At 37.3% G+C, this 12799-nt stretch overlaps 1 protein-coding gene across 5 annotated transcripts in view; it reads left to right on the top strand.

Moving 5' to 3' along the window:
• The window catches only part of st6gal2b (ST6 beta-galactosamide alpha-2,6-sialyltranferase 2b), a 48303-nt gene that overhangs the window by 29076 nt on the left and 6428 nt on the right, over positions 1-12799 (top strand). For all 5 annotated transcript variants that reach the window (XM_055214225.2, XM_055214224.2, XM_073870872.1 and 2 more), the window contains exons 3-5: positions 8366-8463; positions 8989-9090; positions 10377-10551. In XM_055214225.2, coding sequence (XP_055070200.2) covers positions 8366-8463; positions 8989-9090; positions 10377-10551 — 375 coding nt within the window. The remainder of the gene's footprint in view (positions 1-8365; positions 8464-8988; positions 9091-10376; positions 10552-12799) is intronic.

Raw genomic sequence — 12799 nt, 5'->3', positions numbered from 1 at the left:
TAAAGCAGAGGACAGCAGATGATGCGTGAGGCGATAATCCAATTCTTCCGGGTAGCAGAGAGCACAGATTAACTGGGGAAATAACTACAAACAGACTAGATAAACTACTTAAACAAGACAAGACAGGACAGGACAGGACAGGACAAGAATCTAGACGAGCTAGAAACAGGCGAGCACATACAAAGACGGACTTGCAATGAGACACAAAACACGCAGGGATTAAATAGCAAACCGATTTCACGAACAAAATGAGGGGCAGCTGTGGAGTGACGCAGGTGAAAGAAATAACACTAATGACACCCGTGAGAGAGACGCGCACGTGTGAAGCTGTCAAAACAGGACACAAACACAAAACACAGGGAAACCAAAACATAGCAGCCGGTAAAACCGAAATCATGACATAACCTCAATTAACCTACTTAAGTCTGTGTCATTAATGTTAATCAAACAACCAAAGACAAAGAGAAAATCATTTCTGTAGCTCTAAAATAATAATAATGATATTTAATTTATACAATAAAGACATTGTTATGATTCAGTTAATTCAATTTCTGTATGCTAATTTCAGACCTTACTTAATGTGCAACTTTGTTCTTTTTTTTATAAATTTTTGGATTTTTTTATACCGCGAGTTTTATGATCTGTCACACCCCTAAAGTTAGTACACAGTGATAGCCATAAATGGTAAAACGCAATGGTATGAATAATTGCCATAATAATTTCTTTCGGTGTTTCGGCCTTGGTTTCCTCTTTTTCGGTTTCGGACAAGAATTTTCATTTCGGTGCACCACTAATGTCTATGGTATTTTTTTGGGGTGTTTGATTTGTCGGTTTAGGAGACCTGTAAGTATGATCCCTTAGAAAAGATATAGGAACCAAATTCAGATCAGTTTGCAGATTTGTGCAAAGTTTAATTGTTGTAGCTTAAAAGCTCTAGGATGAGTTAAGGGGGTCGCACACCGGCCGCGCAGCTCAGCGTCGCGCCGCGCCGCGTTGAGTCGCGTCTAGGACAACTCGGAGGTATCCGGAAAAGTATCCGGAGGTAAAACCGGAAGTGCACATTAAATAGCGCGAGCATCATCAGATAGCGTCTACTTCAAAATGCAAAATATACGTTAGCAGCCAATGTTAATCGTTAATGATTTGGGACAAATATGATGTTATTTAATGTTAAACTATGTGAGTGGCACTCTGTGGCGCGACAGGGATTTGAGCAACTTCCTGAGTTGTAGCTGGGCGGCGCGGACATGTGCCACCAGGTGTGTATACTCATAGAAAGCAATGTTTTCGAGTTTTTTTGAACGGCGCGGCGCTGAGCTGCGTGGCCAGTGTGCGACCCCCTTAGATTAGATCATGTTACTCCCGAAAGAATAATTATAACAATTTTAACAGAAACAACGTGTTAGCTTTCTCGAACCAACATAATAATCCCAATAAAGTAAATTCATTAAGTTGCAGATACTATAGATGCATTATACATGATAGTTAAAACAGAGGTTGACATACCTTCTAGTATTTTGTGCAAATGTCATGGGTTTGATTTACAGGGTACATACACACTGATAAAATGTATTGAATGTACTGCACTGTATGTTGCTTTGTAATAATAATAAATATTAAATAATACTATGTACATTATGTGAAGGCTAATTGTACCCAAATACACAAACACACACGCATGCACATTGATGTATGGAGCAGTTAAACCTGCATGGTGGAATTTTTCTTACAAAATGTTGCTAGGTGTTATGTTATTCTGGTATATGTTGTATGGTTACACCAATAAACCTCACTTTGACATGAATGAATGAATGGGGCTAGGCTAAATGCTAATACATTCACGAGGCGCTGTACAAAGATTAAAAGTGCACGCATTGAAAAAAGATAGGTATGTATTAATTCGTCTAAGTTGAGGTAAGAACATAGTAAAATATTGAAAAACTGTGGTGTTTTCCTTTAAGTACAGTACTCACAAGGGACCCAAGTTAGTGGTCCACATTCGTTTCACAATTGTTTACCGTGCACTTTAAAGGGATAGTTCACTTTAAAATGAAAATTCTGTCATCATTTACTCATCCTCATGTTGTTTTAAACATGTAGCATTTTTTTCTAATGAACACATAAAAAGATATTTTAAGAAATTATGGTAAACACACAGCAGTAAGTGACCATTGACTTCCATAATAGGAATTTTTTTTGGAGTATTGTGATAAAAGACTAAGAAAATATTTTGATAAATGATGGTAAGCACACAGTTGACGGTACCCATTAAATTCCATCATATTTTTTTATTCCTACTATGGAAGTCTATGGTCACTTACTGCTGTGTGTTTACCAGGTGGAATGAAAAAAATTGCAGGTGATAGAACAATAAAACATTCAAGATAAATATATGAGAGTGTAAGAAAACAAAAACAAGATGATGACGGTGAAAACATTGGCAGCTAAAAAAATCAGAGAAGTATGCGCAAGAACTACATCCACTCTTTCTGTGAAATCTGAAAGCAATACCTAGAAATCTTGGTATATTACAGGAGTAGTCTGGCCAAATATAGACATTCTCATAGTTTATTCAAGGCTCATTTGTTTCCCTTAGCTTTCAGTACATATGAATGTTGTTTATGTACCTTTAATGTGCTTGTGCTTTTGAAATTTATATTTATGCATTTGGCAGACACTTCTGTACAAATTGACTTACAATGCATTTAGGCAATACAGTACATTTCATCAGTATGTGTGTGCTCAGGAAATCAAACCCATGACCTTTGTGCTGCCAACACAATAATTTTTCAATTGGGTGTGTTTATACAAACCTTTAGCCTTGCATATAATCATATACTCCAGGTGAGAAATTAGGCAAAACTTATTGAGAACTAAAAATAGATCAATTGCTAGATAGATAAGAGGGAAGCCCACACATAAACCATGTACAATATTACTGTGTATTGTCTTTGCTGCCCACTAGGGATCACTGAATGCAAGTGAAATTGACTGAACACAGTCATAGACCTACATTATTTATAAAGCATTATGTTCTTCATACTAAACAGCAGATTCAGGTCAGCGAATAAAAATTACTCTAAATAAGTTAAAGAAAAGGCTAAATATAAGGTACATTAGGCTTTAAGTTTAATACAGTAACATTTTTCCTTCTTAAACATTAGACAGGGTTCTCAAAGTATGCAGGTACTTTTAAATGACCATAACTTGCTTAATATTCTACCAATTTTCAAACGGTTTGTTATAAACGTCAAAGATGTACCTATGACACTGCATACTTATACAAAAAAAAAAATCATGAAACATTTTAAAGCATCCAGAATTGAAGAGTTTGGTTCCAAAACGCGATAAACGCCATTTTTGAAAAAAATGAGTTACTGCCAAAATCAGTATTATATCAGGTCAGTAGTTAAAAGTAAATTCTTAATTTTACGCAAAATCCAATATCCGCCGTGTTATTCTGTCATCTTTTCTCCCTTTTTTCCCAAAATGCGACAAACGCCACTGCTCCTTTTTTACAGAACGCAATAAATCCATTTCTGATATTACAGCCCACCAGTCACGCAATGTAAACAAACAATGGCGGACGCGCTGAGTCCACGGAGTCCTAGTTTTCCTCATCTACTTTGTACTTCGTGATCAACAAACAAAACAAAATAATACTTTAATTGCATCGCTAAACCTGTGATGGTTTTCTGTGATGGGAAAGAAACGTAAGCCATCAGCATCTAATATTTTCCCCGAGAGGCACTCGGGAGACGGGTGCTTGTTCTCCCGACAGCATCAAGCTTCTCATGCTAACACATTGACCCCAGAGGATCTTATGGAAAACTGTCCATAATTTTACTCAAAGTCAACGAAAATCGAGCAGGACCAAAAACATTTTACAGCTGATCTCTGTGAAAGACGTTAAGCGAGGACGTCAAGTAACCGCAATGACAGTGATCTTAATATGACAAAGTAGTGTTTTGATTAATGACATTAATGTTTATATTTTTAATTAGTGTGTACAACTAGTCAACTAAATGAATATAACATGGCAAAGATGAATGCACATTTATATAGGCTATTGATTCAATAGATTTATAGCATTTTGAATAAAAACTTGTCATGGATTTATTGCATTTTGTGGAAAAAATTATCCGTTTTTATAATAAATCTTTGAAAATCAACTTATGGATTTGAATTTTTTATGTTTTTATAACCTAAAGATGCTATGTGAAAGTTTGTAACAGAAAATAGTTGTTTTCATCTTGTCACTTTCTTGGTATAGAAAACACGTTTTTACCAAAATTTGTCAAAATGGATTGATTGCGTTTTGGAACCAAACTCTTCAATTATAGCCACGTTAATGTTTGTTAAAAAAAAAAAAACCATTTGAAAATTGGTAGAAATTTGAGCAAGTTATGGTCATTTAAAAGTACCTGCACCATTTAAACTCAATGCTACTAGTGAGCGAGCTGCCTGTGGTAGGATGGCCGCCAGGTGATGACGTTAGAGACTCCGCCGTAACACATCTAGCCTTTATACATATCTATGGAAGCCACCAAACCCAGATATTATGCACAGCTATTTGAAGAATTATGGCTTGTGATCAGTAAGTCCTTATCAATCTGAAATCACTGTTGGTTTGAGTCGTTTAAAGGCACACAGCTGAACTTTTTGGCCACTAGGGGGCGCTAGACGTGTATTTTTCATGCCTAGCGCCCCTAGAGGCCACAAGCGCCGCAGCACTGTCGCAAAGGAAAGAACTGGCCAACCTTAAAACTAAACTAAAAACTAAACCTTTAAAACGCTAAACCATCAACATTTTAAGGCATCAAGGAGAAACACAGTCATGTTACAACTTTCTGATGAGGAACTCGTGGCAGAAGCCATTTCTCAATCTGAAAGTTGCAGCCTTCGGATGTCGTATTTCTAAGCTGCACACGTCATCAAGACTGTCTTATTTCAGAATATTAACAATTATAAAGTTGACTAGTATGCTTATGACTTGCGAATGTAATGCTCATTTTACCTTAATAAACCAGGCTTGATGACGTATGCAGCCTGCATATTTGACCTCCGGAGGCTGCCGCCTTCCAATTGAGAAACGACCAGAAGTATTTCCTTGCCTTTTTCGAAACAAATATTGTTGCATCATCTCTCTCTCCCTCGCCACCTTCCTCTCTTTTGTGTGAAAATTGGCGCTCCAATTCCAAGTAAACCGATGTGTTTAGGTCTGCCGCTTTGTAATACGTCACGCGAGTGACAGCGGAACGCAGCAAATGAGGAAGAGAGAAGAGAGAAACGCTCGGATCTGAGTTTATATAAAAAATTGCCTTAAAGGGGAATCGAACCCGGGTCGTACATGTCATAGGTCCGTGACACATAATAGAAGTTGCTCTCTACACTACTTAAGTAGCCTCCAGCAAAATTCACGTTAAAAAAATTGTGTGGAGGAAGTGACGTATGCTGTAAAGCAGTCGAATTTTGTAGTTTTTTATGTGCTCTGGTTACTAAGTTTTAAAGTACGAGTAAATACAGACCCCGTCAGGCTATGGTAGACATGTCATTTAACCTATTTAAAGTCGATGTACTATCACAAGGGTCTTGAAAATTTATTATGAAGGTTGAAAAACTACATGGTGTCGCTTTAACACATGCAATTGAAAAAGCAACACTCGTCAAACATAATCATTATACATATTCTTTATTATCATGAAAATACTTGAAAGGGTTTGAAGAACAACAATATAAATATATCCTTAAGCCATTTCCTGGAGCTGCGTGTTTATGGTTCTTCATCTGCAGCGCATTTGAGTTTCTGCATGAGAGCGCCCTCTCTGGGTTTTGGATGTAGCTGCATTTCATCGTAATTCATTGAGAAGCATAGCAAGCATCATCGACCAATTTATAGGTGCACCCCTAATTAGTGCTGCACAATTAATCGCATCGCAATCGCAATGTCAGCCTGTGCAATTATATGACAGCAAAATTTTGCAATTATATTAAATAAATAAATGTGTGGACTTGTTAACACAAACTTTCTGATAACAGTTTGATGATTTTCCTTGCTGTTTAAAAAAAGAAAGAAAACGAACAAAATAGGCAGTGCACGTGTGGTGTGCGTCGTCACTTATACCAGAGCGAAGATGGATGCAGAGGAGATTGACAGTGATCTGGTAGCTAAAAAAAAACTATGTCTGTTGTATGGCGGTATTTTGGATTTAGGATTACTGACACTGAGCAGTTGCTACATCACGTGGCAATACGAAAACATTTCTAGTTTTACAAATACACATTTTAGTTTTAACTGTGTGTGGATTTTCCTTAAAACCCATCAAGTTGACTCATGATACCATTTAGTATAATCGCAATTGCACATCGCAATATTAGCAGCAATAACCGCAATGGGAAAAATTACCCAAATCGTGCAGCCCTACCCCTAATGCTGCGTTTACACCAACCACGTTTCAGGCGTCAAAATCGCATCTACTGCGCCTAGTTTGCCGCTTGAACAGTTTGAATGCATTCGCTGTAGACACGCGTCAAATGCTTGAGGCAAAATCCGCTTCTTGTGGGAGGGACAAGTGCTATGCCGTTGTCTGTTTGCAGGATGACTGATGTTGATTGCGCATTTACCAGGTTGCCCAATCTCCTCACTGACACTCTTCCAAGGAAGGTCCTTTTTATTCCTGTCTCTATAGAAATAAGAACTTGTGTCGTATAGCTCCGGGTGACTGCTCACGGGCAATAACATGCTGAATGAGTGACTCCGGGCAGGGCTGCTGCCACAGCACCAAGCAGGCTCCTGATTGGTTAACGTGGCGTTCAAATTTTTCAACTCGGGCGTCAGCCACAAATTTGCGTCTGACGCAAAATGCACAATAAGCACCATTTGCGTGTACCCCGCATACCGCGGCATACACTACATACGTATAAACGACATATGTATAATCATAATACGCCATTCGTGCGAACTAGATGCGCGATTGAGGCGGAATTGCGTCTACCGCACCGTGCCAAACGCCTCATCTGTGCCGCGAGACCTCCAGATGCGCGTCAATGCGTCTTCACATTGACTTAACGTTGAAATCACATGTGCTTGACGCTTCTACCACAGCTAGTGTAAACGTAGCATCAGGGGTTGTGCACACCAAAACTTTAAACGCAACTGAAAACGGACAACGCCAAATGCCAGCTGTTTAGTATGTGATATTATACTGTAGTTGTGAGCCGGTTGGTTGCTGTGGTAATGTCTCGCCCCTCCTCCACTGTGATTGGACAGCCGCGTGAGAACTGACATTGACAAGCGGAGCTTTTCACCTAAAGTTGAATATTTTTCAACTCTTGGCGCTCAGTGCTGGCGTAAAAGCTTTGGTGTGCACGCCCCCTAATTTAGGCCAGTGTCTACCAACCACACCTTTTTTGCCACGGTTTATGCATCTGATGGAAGACAAACTGTGCAATTTCTCTAATAAGGTTGCTCTTTATTTTGCACCTGTTGCTTTTGGCATTCTTCTTGTGTTTCATGTTTATTTATTTTTTTACTTTAACTGCAAAATACTGTACAGTTGTTATGAATGTACTTTAATAGAAAGTACTTGTGTTGATTCGTCATATAAACAAATTATTTACATAAAATGATTACCATGCTTGACAATTTTTGTAATAACCAGATTTTCCGGACCTATGAAAATGATGAGAATTTAGATTTGGACCTTTGAATGTAAACTTTGAGAACCCCTGCATTAGAGGGAGCAATAGTGATTTTTTGTGATTTACTGTTTTCAACAAAATCATCTCAAATAATGTAAAGAATATTTTATGAAAATATAACCTTGATGTCTTTAAAGTCGCCATGAAACAGAAGACACAATTGTCTTATTTTCCCTTTGGTGACATATACACTAGTATTACGGCTTCTGAAATGAAAAACTTAGGGCTGGACTTGAATTCGTCCATAAAGAACTGATTGTATAATTTGAATCTGGGTCATGTTACTATTTGCTAATCGCTGCAATTTTTCCCGGACCCTGCCTACTTGCAATAACATAAGACTGGAAGTAAAGAGAGATCGTTTTGAGGAGGAGAGAAGATTTGTGTTTTTGATTAAAGATTATGAGGATCACATGAATTTTTAAAGAATGAAGCTCACAGATAAGTCATTTGTAAAAAATACAAAATTGTTTTTCATTTAATTGCAACTTTAGTAAGATCATGTCAAAGATTGAAATTAAAGGGTGTAATTAAACTTTTTTGCACCTAATCTCATAATTGGGGTCACAATTTGTTTTTACCCAGCATATAACTAATATAAAATTATACATTTAAATATATACATTTAGATTTTGTTTTTTTTTCTCAATCATTGACATTCTAGATTCCCATGATGGAGTGTTGCGTTTTAACTCTGCACCCTGTACAGGCTATGAAAAAGATGTGGGCAACAAAACAACCATTCGCATCATGAACTCTCAGGTAAGAGTCATCTGCAATAAAGGGATAGTTTACTTTAAAATGAAAATTCTGTCATCATTTACTCATCCTCATGTTGTTCTAAAGCTGTATGAATTTCTTTTTTCTGATAAACACAAAAGAAGATATGTTGAGGAATGATGGTAAACATACAGCAGACTTCCATAGTAGGAATAAAAAAATATGATGGAATTTAATGGGTACCGTCAACTGTGTGCTTACCATCATTTAGCAAAATATTTTTTTAATCATTTATCACAATACTTCCAAAATATTTTTTTCCTACTATGGAAATAAATGGTCACTTACTGCTGTGTGTTTACCATCATTTTTCAAAATATATTTTTTGTGTTCATCAGAAAAAATACAGGTTTAGAACAACATGAAGATGAGTAAATGATGAATTTTCATTTTAAGGTGAACTATCCCTTTAATACACAAATACACAGTCCAAGTTAACACGTATCAAGTGTCAAATGGTTTTTAAACTAGAACTGTAAGTGATACGAATCAAACCCTTTGTAACAGATTCTTGCAAACCCCGTGCACAAATTCAACAACAGTTCTAACTACAAGAACATGACTCTGGTAGCCTGGGATCCTGCTCCTTATAAATTTGACTTGCAAAAGGTAAGATAAACAGTTTCTTTAGTCCATTCAGTATTAATAAATGTTTGTTTTGTACAGTTCTGTCATCATTTGTAAAGAGTTACAGGTTTATTTCTAGTCTATGACAGAATCTTTTGATGGGCTGTGCTTTGTATCCATGGCCACTAGGTGTCACTGTGTTCTTGCTGTACCTGTTCATGTTACTCTGCTGCAAAACAAAGGTGTATGAACATGAAGTGTGTGAGACTGAAACACATCTAGTTAAGATTGCATTATGTTTTTTAATATAACTTCAGCTGAGTGATCATTGCACAAAATACATTTACTGATTTTCCAGTTCAGCTGTTATTGCTGTCGACTTTACGTGGTTAAATGTAAAGTCTAGCGTTATTTGTTGGAAGTCTTTGGCCCTATAGTTTAAAGCCCTGTTTTCAGATTGTTCAGAATGGTTTTTACTGAAATTTGGACATATGATGCTGGCCCTAGAATTTTTGGGTGTTTGTTCTATCACCCCCCACCTCTACAATGGGTTTATAGGTGCACTGGAACAATCCTTCCTAAAACGGAATAAACTTTCGTTTACAAAGACGTGAAACTTATCGAGTGGTCAGGGGTGTTCACTGATATGCTCACACAAAAATCGCAGCAAAAGATGCTTTCCAACAGGTGTTTTACCATTCGTTGTAAACTTGTGGACCTATTTTTCCAAACGCCTCACACCCGAACATTCTTCTGTTGAGAGCTTGAATAATAGACACTCCAGCCCAGTTGGTGGCAATAATCCACCTTTGCCAATTGCAAGAATACAAACAATGTTCCCGACGCGGAGTAATACCGTACCTCACAGCACATCTAATACAAGTTCATGGAGTTGGACAAAAACTACAATAAAACCTGTTGGAAAGCATCTTTTGCTCCGATTTTTGTGTGAGCATATCAGTGAACACCCCTGACCACTCGGTGAGTTTCGCGTCTTTTTAAACGAAAGTTTGATGCATATTGGGAAGGATTGTTCCAGTGCACCTGTGCTGCCATTGTGGAGGTGAAGGGTGATAAAACAAACACCCGAAAATTCTCAGGCCAGCATCATATGTCCAAATTTCGGTCAAAACCGTTCTATTTCATCATAAACAATCTGAAAACAAGGCTTTAAGTGTAAAATACCGAACTTGTCCTTTAAATTAACTATCTGATCCGCTTCTGTGGATGTTGTCTTTTGAAAACTGATTTGAGAATTACCTGCTACTTAATTACCCCTAGTACTGTATGCATGAGATTAGCATAACTGTTTTCTGTTTTCACCATAGTGGTACCAGAATCCAGATTTTGAACTCTTCAAACCATACATTACTCACAGAAAGAACTTTCCAGAGCAGCCTTTTTACATCCTGCATCCTTCTTTTATTTGGAATCTCTGGGATTTCGTGCAAAGCAACACAAAGGAGGACATTCAACCCAACCCTCCTTCCTCGGGATTTATAGGTAAGTCTCTCTGCATCCCAAATACATGAACATCTGTTCAATTGTCAAGAAATATGCTGCACCACATGCTCAGACATTTGCATCACAAAGATTGAGGGTTTGATTTCCAGAGAACACATATTGATCAAATGCACAAGCTTGAATGCACAAGTGTCTTCCAAATGCATTTATTACATGTTTCATTGGGATTCTTGATTCTGATTGGACAGTCGTGACATTTGCAAATTTGTTATTCCTAGATAACAACAGCTCAATACTAATAACACACGGTAACCCGGATAATCATTTACAGGTACAACACAAAAATGAAATATAAATATGTATTTTAATAACATTTATGACATTATATTAACAAGTGATTAAACCAAATAGCGTGTCCGTAACATTTGAAGTCTTATCTTAAATATCTGAAAATAAACTTGTTTTCACAGAAGGTCTGCATTCGCTAAAAATGAGCTTATAAAATATTTCAAATGTTCCTTACCTTAGTTATGAGGTAAATCACATTAATTACACTGTCAAGGCTTATTTCTGCAATAGCAACCGGCTACCTATACTGAACATTATCCCTTACATCAGTGGTTCTCAAACTTTTTTAGCATGCGGCCCCCTTTGTGTATGGTGCATTCCTTCACGGCCCCCCCAAAGACAATTTATGACAAAAACAGTTCTAAAACTTCACATTTTAATTAAACAAAACATTAAATTATACAAAGTAGTGCTGCCTTATTTTTTTTAGGTTTAATTTCACAAAATTCATGATAAATGAATGTATTTTATAAAAATGTCATAAAACTGGGGCCCCCCTGGCACCATCTCGCGGCCCCCCTGGGGGCCCCGGACCCCAGTTTGAGAACCACTGCCTTACATAATTCATGCTATTCATTGTTCTTGTTGAAATTATAAATTAAGCATAGACAATATTAGAGGATTATATTGATCCTCAAATCATTGATCTAGTCATGCACACAATAGCAAAATCTTACTGGTTCTTGTATTATAACGTTTTGTTACTGATGTGTTGCTATTTGTGCAGACTAAATTTAGTATGTTTATATAAAGTGAGATGTTATCTATTTGTGCTTTACATACTTAAGTTGAAAAATTATTTGATTTTGAATAATGTCTTAGTTTAGTCTGATTATATACAGTAGGATGTTTTCGCTTAAGTAGACTTGGCACCTACTGCACCACTTTTGTCATAACTTTATGTGTTGCGCCAAATAACGTCATGCGTACTTCAGAAAGGCATGGGATGATAGCATGATTACAGATTTTTCATTTTGGTGTAAACCTTTTCTTTAAAAAATGATGAAAGGTCACTTTATAAGTCAAGATCTCTCACAGAGACGCCCAAGTAAAATGACAAATACTGAGGACTTACTACTTGCATTTCGGGTAGTTGGTTTATTTGTGTATTTGATTCACATATCAGAGCCTGTGGGAAGCATCCATCCAGGGTTCCCACGGGTCCTTGAAATCCTTGAAAGTTTGTGAATCTGGGGGGAAATAAAATCTGGGGCCCTGGGAAGTTTTTTTTTTTAAATCCATATTATTCCCTGTGTAGTGTAGGACAGTGGTTCTCAAACTGGGGGGCGGGGCCCCCAGGGGTGCCGCGAGATGGTGCCAGGGGGCCCCAGTTTTAAGACATATTTAAAATACATTAATTTATCATGAATTCTGTGAAATTAAACCTAAAAAAATAAGGCTATTAACCAACAGCACTACTTTGTATAATTTAATATGTTTTGTTTAATTAAAATGTTACGTTTTAGAACAAATTTGTCATAAATTTTCTTTGGGCAGGCCGTGAAGGAATGCACCATACACAAAGGGGGCCGCATGCTGAAAAAGTTTGAGAACCACTGGTGTAGGATAATATCAAAAATGTTAGACTTTCTAAGCACACGTGCTAACCTGTCGCTTTAAATGCTTATATCTTCTGTATGCAAATGTTGATTCATACCAAAATGCTTTTTTGCATAGTTGTGTTTGACACATGAAAACATCTCGGGTATGTAACTGTTTTTCCCTGAGAAGGGAACGAGACGTTGCGTCTCCATTGCCATATTCTTGCGTCTCTGTTACGCCGTCTTTCGCAATATTTCAGATAGCGATATACTTCCCTCGAAGGGAACTGTAACAATGTATCTTTAAAGGTAACATGATGTAACCATACTCTCACTTGAAATGTGTCCCCACATTTAGTCCTTGAATTTGAGGGTATTGGACCTGGAAAGTTAACTAA

Source organism: Misgurnus anguillicaudatus, chromosome 8, assembly GCF_027580225.2.
Source record: "Misgurnus anguillicaudatus chromosome 8, ASM2758022v2, whole genome shotgun sequence".
In the NCBI taxonomy this organism is placed as follows: Eukaryota; Metazoa; Chordata; class Actinopteri; order Cypriniformes; family Cobitidae; genus Misgurnus; species Misgurnus anguillicaudatus.
The sequence above is the reverse complement of the archived record's forward strand: the minus strand, read 5'-3'. Positions and strand labels throughout refer to the sequence as shown.